At 38.6% G+C, this 15802-nt stretch overlaps 1 protein-coding gene across 1 annotated transcript in view; it reads right to left on the bottom strand.

Annotated features, from left to right (window-relative positions):
* LOC139167142 (dystrophin-like) overlaps nucleotides 1-15802 on the bottom strand; it is a 1540372-nt gene that overhangs the window by 835350 nt on the left and 689220 nt on the right. Inside the window, exon 40 of the mRNA XM_070751563.1 lies at nucleotides 15263-15368. Coding sequence (XP_070607664.1) covers nucleotides 15263-15368 — 106 coding nt within the window. The remainder of the gene's footprint in view (nucleotides 1-15262; nucleotides 15369-15802) is intronic.

The raw sequence follows: 15802 nt of genomic DNA, 5'->3' as shown, positions 1-15802 counted from the left end.
ACGTACCAGAAAGCAATTGCAGAGTTTTTTAGGGTTTGCCAACTTTTACTGACAGTTTATCCCAGCGTTCTCCCAAATAACCTTGCCTATCATGAATCTGTTGAAAACGAAAGGAGAAGGCAAGCCAAAACCGAACGGCCCACTACAGTGGACCATGGAATGTCAAGCGGCTTTCAAAAAATTAAAGAGACTGTTTGCATGTGAGCCTATCCTCAAATACCCAGATTTGGAGCATCCTTTTATGGTCCAAGTCGACGCAAGCGACGTGGCCATGGGAGCAATCCTGTTGCAAGGAGATGAAGAACAGGGCCTTCATTCCTGTGTGTATACTTCTAGGAAACTCACTGAGACTGAACGTAGGTGGGCAGTATGGAAAAAAGAAGCATTTGCAATACGGTAGGCCTACGGTCCTGGAGGCATTTCCTAGAGGGAGCTAAACAGCCGTTTGAGGTGTGAACTGATCACAAAAATTTAGAGGCATTGAAACCCCCCCGGAAATTGTCCCCCAAGCAAGCTAGATGGGTGCAGCATTTCAGTCGGTTCAACTTCTCATTGTGCTACATACCTGGGGGAAACAATTTTATGGCAGACGCCCTTTCCAGGTTGCCTCAATATAACAGTGGTAGGCTGGATATAGTTCAACAGGTGATCCCAACACAACAATGGGCATGCCCGGCAGTCACCAGAGAGCAGAGCTCAAAGAAGGCTGATCTTGCAGATGACTTGTCAGTGGAACTACATAAGGCTTTAGAAACAGAAGACTGGTTTTTGACTCATCAGGCAGACTGCACTCAACGGTATGGATTAGCATGGATAGGATCCAGAGTGTATGTCCCAGCCTCGATGAGAACTGTCATATTAGGGAGGGGCCACGATTCAAAAGTGGCAGGGCACTTTGCGTTTCTGAAAACCTTACACTGGTTGAGGAGACAATTCTGGTCCATGAAAAAGGACATTGAGACTTATGTGGCTAGCTGCCCTGTTTGTGCGGCAGCGATGCGGCCCCTGGGTCAACCACAAGGACTGTTGGAAAGTGTGGTGAGACTCTGGGCACCCTGGAAGGACATTTCTATGGACTTTATTGTGGATTTGCCTGAGAGTGGGGGGAATACGGTTATTTGGGTTGAGAAACACATGAGAGCCCAGAAAGAAATTGATCATTTTAGAGCAAAATACCCTGACAAACCGTAATACAGTGATACCTCGTCTTATGAACTTAATTCGTTTCGTAAAGAGGTTTGTAAGAAGAAAATAAAATCCAATAAATAAAAGTTCATAAGGTGAAACAATGTTTCCCATAGGAATCAATGTAAAAGCGAATAATGCATGCAAGCCCATCCGAAAACTCGCCCCTTTTGCGAGGCATTCTGATCTTTGTTTGGGGGTGAGTAGAGGAGGCACTGGGGGGGAGACAGCGGAGGTTGCCCAGAGGGAGCCTCATGGGTGGATTGACACGGATGGGAAGCTGGGGCTTCCACCCTCCTTGAAAGTTTTCAGGGGTGGCTGTCATCTTCTTCAGAAGCGAGAAGAGGAGGAGGAGCCAGGTGCCAGTGGTGGCAGAGGAAGGCAAATGCCGGGGAGCTATTGGCCGGTCAGGAGGCTGGGAGAGAGGTGGGAGATGGGAGGAGGAGGAGGAGTGAGTGAGTTTGGGAAGGGGCACAGTGGGCCTGGCCGAAGGAGAGAAGAAAGGCAGGGAGAAAGTCTTGACGCCATGGCTCCCTGTCTTTACAGCTGGCAGGAAAGCAAGTGAGCGAGCGGGGCATTAAAGCAGCAAAGCCCCACGCTGCCACTTTTGTGGGGTGGAGGAGCCATGGTGGAACAAGTGAGAGGAAGCGAGCAGGTGGCAGTTCCTAAGCGGGCTCCAGGTTCAGGCACAGCTCTTCCCCCCCCCTGCGGAGCACTGGGCAAAAGCGGCAGCAGGGGGCTTAGCTTCTTTAAGGCAACAGGGCACCCCAGGGAGAGCCAGGGAGCCTTTTCTGAGGCCGAAGCACGGGTCCTTGCCACGGCAGGATTCCCCACCTTGGGACTCCAAGTGCAAGCAAAAGGAGGCGGGGAATCCCATTTCCCATTTGCTTGCCGCCCCGCCGGGATACCCTGCCTGCTTTTGCTTGCATGGCAAGGACCTGTGCTTCAGGGAGGCAGGACTTTCTCCCCGCTGAGCTCCTGGGCATCATCCACGGCACCAAACCCACCCAGGAGCATCCCTCAGGGGTGTATAAGAAGGAGGAGAGACGGGGCCGCTTCCTGCTTTGCTCCTCCGCCTTTTGGAGAAAAAACAAAACAAAACCTTCCCTCCAAGGTACCAACTTTCACCCGCAACATTTATCATCAACATTTAACAAAGATATTGGCCTATAGTTCTTCACTTTTTTGTATCAGTCCCTTCTTTTGGTATCAGATATATAGTATAAGTCTGCAGAGAGGGGCGGCATACAAATCTAAATAATAAATAAATAAATAAATAAGTTTCTGTCCAAGTATCGAGAATTTTAGCTTGTATAAATATTTCATTTATCAAATCCAAAAAGATAGGTCCAAATACCTTTTGAAATATCTTATAAACCTCAGCTGGTAAGCCATCAGGTCCCGTGGTTTTACCATTCTTTTGTTTCTTAATAGCTTTCAACAATTCCATCATTGTTATCTTAGCATCCAATGTCTCCCTAATAGTTTCTGAAATTTTAGGTAAATTTGCCTTTTCTAAGTATTGACAAATTTTCTCATCCTCGATAACATCTTGTTTGTATAATTTTTGGTAGAATTCCCATATTATTTCCTTTTTTTCATCTTCTTTATATTTCGATTCTCCTTCTTCATCCTGTAAATATTTTATCCATTTTCCCTCTATCTTTCCTTACTTTATAAGTCAACCATCTCCCTGGTTCATTAGCCTGTTGAGAAAAAAAATGCCTTGTTTTTTTAATGTTTTTAGCTATTTCCTCATTTTCCATCAAATTTAATTTGTGCTTCGTCAAGTCCAAAGTTTCCTGAATTTCTATATTTTGTGGATCTGATTGTAAAGACTGTTTCAGTTCTCTATGTCACCTTTTGAGATCATTTTTATATCCAAAAATTTGCCTATTTCAATTGCTTGTATAAATCCATGTTAATAGTTAATATTTTTGATCTGACAGATTGATTTTGACAAAAATGGAATGGACAAAGACAAAGATGGAATGGTCATTTTTCAGTGATTAACCAGTTTTCAAATAACACTGATTACTTTTTTGACATAATTAAATACATCTATGAATATGTTGGATGTTAATAGTTAATATTTTTGATCTGACAGATTGATCTTGACAAAGACAAAGATGGAATGGACAAAGACAAAGATGGAATGGACAAAGGCAAAGATGGAATGGTCATCATCAATGAGAGACAGACGTGAGAAACTCTAAGACAAGCCAGAGTTTTTTAAACTTATAATTAAATACATTTATGAATATATTGGATGTTGATAATTAATATTTTTGATCTGACAGACTAAACTTAAAGTTCTCAAATACATATTGGTATTTCTAGAGGGAAAGATTTATAATTTGCAATGACTGTTGTAAGAGGCTAATTTTAGGACGTTTGGGATGTTGATGATGATGGTGATGATATTATTGAAAATGAATAAGGTGTTTTCTAAGAATTTAAATTTAATAAAATTATTTAAAAATAATTACACAATTAAGTGATAACTTTGGGGAAATACTACTATATTATAAATTGGTATAAATTGGATCTGTTGAAATAAATTTAAAATGGCATATTGGTTATTTAAGAGGGCAATATATAGCAAAATGATGGTTGATTGTTATTTGATTGTTTGATCATTATTTCTTTACTATATAAGGACTTTTTTCTTCTAACATAATGGATTATATCTATGAATATATTTGATGGTTGGTGACATATACAGAGAGTTGTATTAATGATATTTAGCAGATGGTATATGTTTACTAAGTTAACCTGTATGATATTGCTTTCGGGCAGATAGTTTCCTGAGCAAAAGTGTAGATAAGCTGTCTCAGACAGTTCTCTTAAAACAGAGCTCTTATAAAATTGAACATTAAGTAATATGCTAAATTACATTTCCAAACTTTGAACTGGAGGAATCAGCAAATGTATGATATTCTAAAGCGGGCATCTAGCAAAGGCTCATAGTCCTTCTCCTCCTTCTCCTCCTCTTCCTCTATCAGACCCTATTGTCATTGGCATATCTGCCACCTCTGCTGGTCTTTCAAGTTCACCAATGTCTATTTCTCCCTCACTCTCATTCTCTGCCCCAGCCTGCAAAATCACTGGTCTAGTGTACCAAGATGGGCCTGGCTCATCCTCCTCTGAATCTATCATTAACAGAGTTGGTTGAGGACCACTCACAATAGGTGGGAGGATGGATACCAAAAGCTACACCTTCACATTGGTCTATTCCTCTGACAAAACCCTGTGGGAGGAAGCAGCCTTCACAAGAGGGAACAGGGGCCATTTCTGCTGCTGCAGTGAAAGAGGCCATACCCCCAGGCTTCCAGAAAGTGCCACTGGAGTACCATGACTTAGAAAGGGTTTTTAGTGAAGAAGATTGTAATGAGCTTCCCCCCTCACAGACCAGCAGACTGTGCAAAAGAGTTTGAGCCAGGGTCAACTCTCCCAAACCCAAGATGTACTCCATGTCACCAAGAGAAATGGAGGAATTGAGAAGGTATATAGATACTAATTTGGAGAGGGGTTTTATTCAGCCTTCTAAATCAAGAATAGCAGCCCCTGTGCTTTTCAAAGAGAAGAAAGATAGGGGGATGAGATTGGTCACTGATTTTCATACATGCAATGTGCATGAAAAATACCTATCCCCTCCCTCTCATAAAGGATCTACTCATACCTACACCCTCCCTCTCATAAAGAATCTACTCAACCATTTGTCAAAGGAAAAATTGGATTTTAGGTAAGTGTAATATCACATAAGAATAAGGGGTAGGGATGAATGGAAGACTGTTTTTAACTGCCCATTAGGAAGCTTCCAATTCTGTGTCATGGCTTTTGGACTCAAGCCCCACCCACCACTGTATTTATGCAATATATCAATGAAATATTACACGGTGGTTCTCATTTATTTGGATGATATCCTTATATTTAGTGAGAATCTTCAAACCACATTACCGTATTTTTCTGTGTATAAGACGCACCAATGTATAAGATGCATCTAGATTTTAGAGGAGGAAAACAAGGAAAAAAGCATTCTGAACAAAATGGAGTAGTATTATATTGTTTAATAAAATACCAGTATAGCAGAATACATTTACCACCATATATACCTTTAAAAACCATGTATACTTTTAAAAACCATGTACACTTTTTACAAACTTCAAACTTGACAGTTTCAAGACTTGTGGACTTCAATTCCCAGAATTCCTCCACCAGTCATGCTAGCTCAGAAATGGGAGTTGAAATCCACAAGCCTTAAACTTACCAGGTTTGAAGACCCTTGTACTCCTAACCTCTAACTCAGGTGTATTCAAACTTGACAGCTTTAAGACTTGTGTATTTCAACTCCCAGAATTTCTCCACCAATCATGTTAGCTCAGAAATGGGTGTTGAAATCCACAAGCCTTAAGCTTGTCCGGTTTGAAGATCCTTGCACTCCTAACCTCTAACTTGGGAGTCTTCCAACTTGCAGCTTTAAGACTTGTGGACTTCAACTCCCAGAATTCCTCCATCAATCATGCCATTATCGACTCTCCTCCTGATTCTCCCCCCCATACCCACCCACCCCACAGTTCAGATTTACACCCCCTTCTGCTCTATCTGTATTTAGAGCTGGCATCGCTTTGCAACTGCATGACAACTACAAGCTCTGAAGACATAGTAGCCGTGAGTGGGAAGCCAAGCCCAGCTGAGGAAAATCTGATGAAGATTATGCACCTGGGAATGGCTGTAGTTTGAGTTTGGCTGGGGGTGGCTAGCTTTCCACCAGGTTCTTTTCTTTTAAAGAGAGAGAGAGAGAGAGAGAGAGAGAAGGGGGCAGGCAAATAACCAGCTTCTCTAGAGAAAGAAATGTGAATCTCCCATCAATTGCAGTGTAATTCTGTCTTTCTTTCTGTCTTTACATTGCAATTGATGGGTGATACACACTTCTTTCTCTAGAGAAGCTTGTTATTCACCAACCCCCTTTTCTCTCTCTCTCTCTCTTTAAAAGAAAAGAACCAGGTGGAAAGCTATCCACCCCCATCTAAACTCACACCACAGCTGATACCTTCCTCAGAGCTTTCTTACATTGCAAGTAGAGCAGTGGAAAAACCCTGCAAAAATTTAGGGCTTGGAAAACATTCTTCTTTGCAGAGAGTAACAGTGAAAGAGCTGAAAAGAAACTTACTCAGAGCAAGTTAGAGTAATGAAACAAGCCCTGCAAAGACTTATGGCTTGAAAACATTCTTCATAGAGAGTAACAATGAAAGAGCTTGGGTACATTAGTAGCACCTGGTTTGGGCTGGATAGAAATATCTGGAGCAAGTAAATAAAAAAAATCCCTACAAAGACAGGTTTGGGAATACATTCTTGGCAGAAATTAACAATGAACAAGCTTGCAAGTGGTAAGAGCTGGGAACATCATTAGCACCTGGTTAGGGCTAGAAAGAAACATTTGGAGCAAATAGAAAATGAAAAAAAATCATTAGGGATAATTTAATCAGTATGGAGTCTTATATTAAAAAAAGTTGGGGAATGGAAAGGGAAAAAGAATAAGGGAAATAGAATTAATAAGAGAAGATTTAAGAATAACAAGAAATAAAGAATGGAATGATTTGTTAAAACTTAAACAAAGACAATTAAAGTATATAGAGGAACAACAATGGAATAATATGAGGATGACGGTAAAACAGAATAGAAATATGGGGGGGGGGGAATCAGCAAAACAAATGATGAATTACCTCAAAAAAAAGAAAAGAAAAATTAATAATAAATGGTCTAAGAGACAAAAATGGAGTAATGAAATATAGTAATAGAAAGTTAGAAAGTGTAATGAGAGAATTTTATGCAAAATTGTATGAAAAAGAACATGTTATGCTACAAGATATAGAGGTTAAAGAAAGGCTGAATGAAGAAGAAAGACAAAAGTTAAATGCAAACATAACAAGGGATGAAATAATTAACGTGGTAAAAGGGTTAAAACCTGGTAAAGCACCAGGCCGCATTTGGAGAGATTGTATAATAATGTCCTCACAACATTAGATGTTCCACAAACATGGAAGAACTCCAAAATTGTAACAATTCCTAAACCAGATCGAGATTTAAAAGAAACCGGTTCCTACCGCCCAATTAGTCTACTAAATGAAGATTATAAAATTTTTATGAAAATTTTATCAAACAGATTGGAAAATATACTACCAAGAATAATTGGAAAGGATCAGTATGGATTTATAAAAGGAAGAAAGATATATGAACCTATTAGAAATATAGTGAATGTACTGCACCATGCTACTGGAACTAAAAGGAAAATGGGACTATTAAAGTTAGATGTTTATAAAGCTTTTGATAAAATAAATCATGACTATTTATTCCAATTATGTAATAGTCTAAATATGGGGAAAAGATTTTGTCAAGTAATGAAAGAAATATATAAGGAAAATATAGCCTATGTTAGAGTGAATGGAAATAGAACGGAGAAGATAGAAATAAATAATGGAACCAAGCAAGGATGCCCCCTATCCCCGATGCTTTTCGCAATGGCAATTGAAACATTAGCTAATAAAATTAGAAAAGACAAACAATGGAAGGGATATCAAATAGGGAATATGGAATTAAAATTAAATCTGTTTGCAGATGATGCTATAATAATTACAGAAACACCAGTAGATATGATTAAGAGAATGATTATAATACTTCAGGAATTTAAAGACCAATCAGAATTAAAAGTAAATATGGAAAACTCAGAAATCATTTGTTTAAATACCGAGCCTAAAGAACAAATTGAAATACGGAAGGTATCAGGTTTAAAACTGGGGAATAAGAAAATGAAATATTTAGGAGTATGGTTATTAAAGAACCCAGAAAAAATGGTGAAATTTAATTATAATTTAATATGGAAAAAAATTCAGAAACAAATTAAGAATTGGGGAAATAAAAATTTGAGAAGATTGGCTAGAGTAAGAGCATTAAAAACGATGATTATCCCAAAAATGTTATATATTTTACAGGTAATGCATGGAACCTTCCCAATAAGGAAATTAAAAGAATGGGATACTAAATTAAATGCTTGGATAGAAGGTAATAAAAGATCAAGAATTTAAAAAAAATGGTTGATAGCCACGGAAGGCGAGGGAGGTTGGGGAAATCCAAGTTTGGAGTATTACAGGGATGCATATCAAATAGATAGATTAATGGAATTACAATTATTAGAAGAGAACCCATGGGTAGAATTAGATAAAGAAATTAATGACATTAAGAATCAAGAATTATTATTTAGGAAATGGAATAAGATAGAAATAAATAGATTAATAGACCCAACTAAAGTGATTATAGAAAGTTGGATGAAATGGCAAGGCAAATTAAAAATGACAAATTCTAAATTAGCGACGCTGCATGTGATAAATATAAAGAAAGTACGTAACCTCACAAAGATAATATGGAAATTAAGGGAAAAAGGTATACAGAGAATTGAACAGTTATATGAAAAGGATGGAAGGATCAATAGAAATGAAATAGAGAGATGCCTTGGACAACAAAATTGGTTACAAGTTAACGCAATAAGTACGTATTTAAGTAAGAGGGAAAATAAAGAAATATTCCTCAAACAAGAAACAAATTTAGAGAAGATATTAAGGGAAAAGAGTAAGAATATAAAAGCACAAGCAGGTAATATATATAGGAAATTATTACAAGCAGAGGAGCAAGTAATAAAAGGACTGATGAAATATTGGCAGGATGAGTTAGAAATTGATGAATGGGATATGGAAGGCATAATTGAAAATATTAAAAGAATTAAAAATACAAGGATAAGAGAGATGAGAAGAAAAATTTTACATAAATGGTATTATACACCAGTACAACTAGCACGCTTTCAAACGATGATGAAAGGAAATTGTTGGCATGGATGTAAGGAAAAAGGAGTATTTATGCATATGTTTTGGGAATGCAGTAAAGTCCAAAAATTTTGGAAGTAAATACAAACGGAAGTGAATAAAATTACGAATAGTGACTGGAAACTAACCAAGGAAGCAGCATTATTGATAAAAAAATAGTGAGGTAAAAGTATACGAAGAAATTAAAATTGCAGCAATAGAAAGTGCCCAAGCAACTATAGTGCTTGGGTGGAAAGATGCTAACAAATGGACAATAAAGAATTGGTGCAGGTACATGGTGGATCACATTCACTATGAAATTATGGAAATTAGATTACATAATTATAATGAAGAGAAATTGGCAGTAACAATGAGGCGGTGGGAAAAGGTTAAAAATCATATATTAATATTAGTAAGCGATGCAAATGTAAAAAATAAAATTCAATCACTCTATAAAGAATGAGCAATGTAACCCGGAGCTGAGGCAAATGAAAGATATAGAATTGAATCTTCCCCAGTGGAGGGACATATTATTTTGTTTGGTGATGGTACACACATTTATGTTTTTGAATTTATGTTTTTTCTTTTTGTAAAAACTTTAAAAAAATCAATAAAAATATATTAAAAAGAAAAAGAAAAAAAAATCAAAGGCAGAGCTTGGAATACATTTTTGGCAGAAATTAACAATGAAAGAGCTTGCAAGTGGTAAGAGCTGTGAACATTGTTAATACCTGGTTAGAGCTAGAAAGAAACTTACTGAGTAAGTTAGAGTAATGAAACAAACCCTGCAAAGACTTAGGGCTTGGAAAACATTCTTCACAGAAAGAAACAATGAAAGAGGCTGCAGGGTGTTCTGCCTGACAGGGCTCAGGCAGTAATTAAAGGTCCAGGAAAGAAGGTAAGACACACACGTGCATTGCTAAGCAGCAAACTTGTATTAAACAGAAAGGAAAAGGCTAAACAAAACTGTCCTTATTTTTCAGGAGTAAAACACAGTTCGAGGCAAAAATTCAGATAGATACAAAGTTCATGAAAAAGCAAACAAATACAAATTTCACGTAGCAGGAACGTTCCAGGAGTTCTACGAATTTTCGAGGCACGATAGCAGCAGCTATTCACAGGCTTTCCAACTCCCACTTGCCTGACAATGCTGGGTTGAATCCAAAAGCACAGAGCAGAGGCTTCAAAGCAGGGAACAGCAAAACCCACACAAACCACACAGATAAACATCCACAGTTTGCCTCTGCCTCTGTTCCCTTTTTTAACTGTAGCCCTCATTATGGGAACCATACCCAGCCCTCATTCTGTGGACCACACCAAAACACAGGTGACACTATAATCACCGTTGATAATCCCGTAATTGAGCCCTACATTGCATTGCTCTACGGCTATGCATATTGATTATCTGTTCGGCATCCAAATCCAGAGAAGAGACGCTGCCAAGTCCCCTGGGCTGTCTGCCAGTTCCTTTGGGCTGTCTGCCAACTCCTCTGAACAATCTGCCACATCCTCTGGGCTGTCTGCCACATTTTCCTGGCTGTCAGCCAGGCTTTCGCAATCACTCTGTGATGCATCTCTCACATACGTGGGGGCAGCAGCCGGCCCAAGCCCAAACACAACACAAGGTAAGAGCTGGGAAGATTGTTAGCTAGTTAGGGCTGGGGGGAAAAAGCTACATTCAGTGTATAAGATGCACCCTAATTATCAGCCTATTTGGGGGAGGAAAAAGGTGTGTCTAATACACCGAAAAATACAGTAAATTAGTGAGACAAGTCTTTAAAAAGCTCTTGGCAACCAAGCTCAATGCTAATTTTTCCAAATGAGAATTTAACAAGACTTCAATAGACTACTTAGGGTAACACATTTCAAATGAAGGGATAGTGATGAATCCAGAGAAAGTGAAGACTGTGTTGGATCGGCAAGCCCCCCACACTCACAAAGCTTCCTAGGATTTGCAAATTTTTACAGACAATTTATTCCAACTTTCGCAGAGGTTGCTTGGATTCTAGCTGAATTAGTAAAGGCTGGATCATCCCCTGTGACACCCAAGTCATCACAACCAATTAAGTGGACAATAAAATGCCAGAAAACTTTCGAGAGGCTCAAAGGACTTTTTGCAAAGGACTGATCCTACAACATCCTGATCCCAAATGTAAGTTTGTGAAACAATTAGATGCCTGTGATGTGGCAGTGGCAGCTGTACTATTGCAAGACAATGGAAAAGGCCAGCTTTTACCATGTACTCTCCAAAAAGCTGAACCCTGCTGAAAGGAGGTGGGGCATTTGGGAAAAGGAAGCTTTTGCTGTCTGTATCGCACTACTGACTTGGAGACATTTCCTACGGGGGGGGGATAACTTGTGAGATGTGGACTGATCATAAAAACCTTAAATTTAAAGACCCCTTGGAGGTTTTCTCCTAAGCAAGTATGCTGGGCTCAATACTTCAGATGCTTCAAATTCATATTGAAGCACATCCCCGCAGGGAAAAACATCCAAGCTGATGCATTATCACGATAGCCTCAATATGACAGCCAAAGGGAAGAAGAGATTTCCCCAATCCTTCCTTCTTCCTCAATGCAATATGAAGGAGGGGGAAAGGTGGCACCAGTCCTCACCAGAAATCAATCAAGAAGGCCTACCTAACGGGGAAAAAAGGAGTGGGAAGACAAGTTGAAAGCAGCCTTGTCTAACGACTCGTGGTTCAACAATCTGAGGGAAGGTTGTCTAACGACTCGTGGTTCAATCTAACTCTGAGGGAAGGTTGTCATAGAAGGGGACCAAATTATATGTGCCTGCTAGCCTGTGAGTAGAGATACTTCAGCAAAGTCACGACTCCAGACTAGGAGAGCATTTTTGCTTCCTGAAAACGCTGCACCTTGCTCAAAGTCAATCCTGGTGGCCCAGAATGAAGGCAGAAGTGGAAGACTATGCTTAGGAGTTGTGCCACTTGTGCCACTCATAAGCATAGACCAGGGAAACCTCCTGGACTGCTACAGCAAGTGGCTAACCCCAGTAGACCCTGGGAGGAAATAGTGATGAACTTCATAATAGAACTCCCTGAGAGCAATGGAAACAAAGTTATTTGGCCTGTCATAAATTTGTTCTCTAAGCAAGCCCATTTCATCACCTGCTCAGGATTGCCTTCTGCTAGACATTTAGCTAAGTTGTTCCTGAAACACATTCAGACAGCAAGGAGTCCTCTGTGGAATCATATTGGATAAGGGGGGTGGGAGTCCAGTTGACGGCTAAGTTCTGGAGGGAGTTTGTTCAAGCCATCCAAGGACTTAATTCTGCTTTCCACCCTTCCACAAATGGAGCAGTTGAGAAAGCTAATGCCCGAGTGGAGCAATATCGTTGATGTTATGTGGACTAGCAACAAGACAATTGGGCAAGTTATTGCCTTTTGCGGAAGTGGCTTATAATAACTCTGTCCATAGTAGTACAGGACTAACCTCTTTCCAGATCACCAGGGCCAAGAATTTTTCCCTATGCCAGAATTGTCTACAGAATCTCCCTCGTCAATCTCCCTGATGGAATGGATGGAGAAGCTGTGGAAGGATTGGGAGAATACCAAGAAAGTGCTTGTTGAAGCAGCAGAAGCCTACCAGAACAAGCAGATCAACGTTGATCGCTCCAACCCCCTTTTTGAGTGGAGGATAAAGTTTTCTTGTCAACTAAATACATTCAATTGAGATAACCTAGCAAAAAGCTAGGACCAAAATTTTTCGGTCCTTTCCCAATAGTAAAGGTGATAAACCCGGTTACTGTTCAGCTTGCATTACGCAGAATCCAAGGGAAAATCTACCCCATGTTCCATTGTATCTTGCTTAAACCAGTAATCAGGTCCAATGTTAGACCTCAACATGCAAATCCCTCCTTTCCCTGTAATAATACAGGGGAAAACACATTACGAAGTAAAAAAGATTTTGGACTCTTATATATATTGAAGTCAATTGTAATATTTAATTCATTGGAAGGGATACCCTTTGTCTGATGCCACCTGGGTTAAAAGTTAGTCAGGGAAATCTGCCAAAGACTAGGAAGACATGGACTAGGAACTCCCAATTTCCAACCAGCTGACAACTTGGCTTCTCAGAGATTTCTAATCAGAGTGGGGTGACCAGGTAGCCCCCATTTGGGCCTCACTTCTTTGGTCACAGGTTCCTGGCCTTCCACGGCTCCAAGAAGAGACAGATCCTGTAGGAGGGATCATCTCATAAAGCAGCCCTATTCCACCGGCCCCCTCTCGTGCTTTCAATTCTTGTTGATCCATCTGGGGGAAGGGTCTTGGACACTCCAAGCCTTTCCACCTTAGGCTTTTTGGTTAACCCTTTTTCTTCCATTTCTCCTGAGTTTACTCTCCACCCATGGCTGGGAGTGGAGGGAAGGGAGCTCCAGTCCCCAAGGAAAAAGGAGTATCAGGATTGTTGTCAGAACCCCAAATAGCATCTGAGAAATAAATCATATTCCAGTCCAATTCTCTCATCCAAGGTTCAATTTATTAGCAGAGCCATGTTGGTCATGCCATTGCCATCCCAATACTAACTTCCTTCCAGTACCCCAACCAGGTTAAGGTTCATCCCACATCCCCCCACACACAAGTTCATCACGAGGACCAGTCCGAGTGCAGGGATTTTACCGATTTCCTCTTTACTTCAGCTGATGCAGAACAAAAGATGACCTTTGACTCTAAGAAATGAATTTGTTGTGGCTAGTAACTTTCCCTCTCATGCAACTATCCCTCACAATTCCCCTAATACTATTCTACTGTGGCAGGCCAAAGTCTTTAACCCTACATGATGGCTTAAGCCTGACAATTAGATCTGATCCTCAGATCTCAGGATTTAAGATTAGAGATTAAGAATATAAATTGCAAGCCTTTGCTGATGATCTGGTTTTTATATTTGAAAATCCATCAATTTCAGACTTGAAACTTTTAGCATCAATTCAAAGATATGGAGAAGTTGCAGGACTAAAGATTAACAAAGATAAAACTAAATTGGTCACAAAGAATATGACCGAAAACCAGAAATCACAGCTAAAAAGACAGTTGGATGTTCAGATGGTAAATGATGTAAATATTTGGGAATTCAACTAACAGATGTTCATCACTTAAAGAAAACAACTATGTAAAACTTAAAAAACAGATTGAGAAAGATTTAGAAAAATAGAAGACTTTCAGTTATCACTGATGAGTAGAATAGCTTTAATTAAGATGAATATATTACCAAGACTATTGTTCTTATTTTCCACAATTCCAATTAAAATTGACAAGACTTTCTTTAATGAGTTAAATAAAATGACAACTAAATTTATACGGCAAGGGAAAAGACCAAGAATCAGTTTTCAAAATCTACAAAATGTGAGAGAAAGAGGAGGATTTGGGCTTCTGAATTGGGAGCTTCATTACCAAGCAGCAGCAATGACCTGGATAAAGATTGGGTTCTTCCTAGAAATAAAAGACTATTAGTATTAGAAGGACATGATTTACAAATAAGATGGCACACATTTATATGGTATGAGAAGAAGAAAATACATAGTTACTTCCAGAGACATATTATGAGGAACTCATCGCTGGCGATTTGGGAAAAGATGAAAGTGAAACACTATTCTAAAGTACCATTTTGGATTTTGACAATGGAAGTTTTTGTATACCCCAATAGATTAGATTTTAACATTTTAAGATATAAGGATATAATTACACAATCATTGAAATTAAATATAAGATATAAGGATATAATTACACAATCATTAAAATTAAAATCGTTGTAAGAGTTGGAAAAACAAGGTATAAAACTGGTTTGATTTATGTACATACAGTTACAATCTAGGATAAAAAAAGATGTTAAAACAGAAGGTATTAATCTGTGAAAAACAGAATTAGACATAATATTCCATTATTTTTCTAAAGGCATATCTGTACAGCAGAACAACTAATAGCAATTTATCATTCAATAATTAAGATAAGGTATCTAATACCTATGCTATACTTTTTCAGTATGACAGTATTGTAATGTTACTATCGTTTTTAACGTTATATTAGGGAAGTTATTCAAGTACTGCTTTAATTTCATTTGTTTTAATCAAAATATAGTTGTAATGTTAATGCTATAGAGCATATTAAGACGTCAGAATTATTATTCTTACTATAGTTACAGCATTAACTTTAATTTCCTGGCTTAACTTTTACCTATGAATGTTTTAAATTATTAGGCACTTACCAGCCCCAAATGGTACAACTGCAACTGCAGACCTTGGCTTTTCTTTTAGAGTTTGGATTAAATGATTTACTGTTTTCCAGTCAGTGTTTAAATCCTCCAATTTTTTCTAAGCAAATAATAATATTTGAAGTCTATTATTAAAAGTGTCATAAAGATCTAGCATTTTAATAATTCACCTTTATAATTATTGTTTTTAATTTCTATTCTGTTAAAATAGCATTCAAAACTCATTTGGTAATTAGTAGTTCAATGCCCTGGTAGAATCACTGAATTGAAATGATCATCTAATGTAATCTCATGCTGAGGTACTAACTTCAATGCTACAGTATCAATAGAAGGCAATCCAACATATTTGTGCAACTCTCTACTGGCATTATAAGTCAATCTATTCAGGTTCAAAACTATTTATATTATTCAATGGTGGATTGCTACCATTCACACTGGTTAGGCAAACTGATAATAGCGGGAGGCTCCACCCATCCTCCCAGATGTCATAAAAATTCTCTGTACATATGCAGAAGTGTCATGCATGTGCGTTCT

The sequence above is a fragment of the Erythrolamprus reginae genome, chromosome 4 (assembly GCF_031021105.1).
Source record: "Erythrolamprus reginae isolate rEryReg1 chromosome 4, rEryReg1.hap1, whole genome shotgun sequence".
NCBI classification, from domain to species: domain Eukaryota; kingdom Metazoa; phylum Chordata; class Lepidosauria; order Squamata; family Dipsadidae; genus Erythrolamprus; species Erythrolamprus reginae.
Note: the sequence above shows the minus strand (reverse complement) of the source record. Positions and strands in the feature narration are given on the sequence as shown.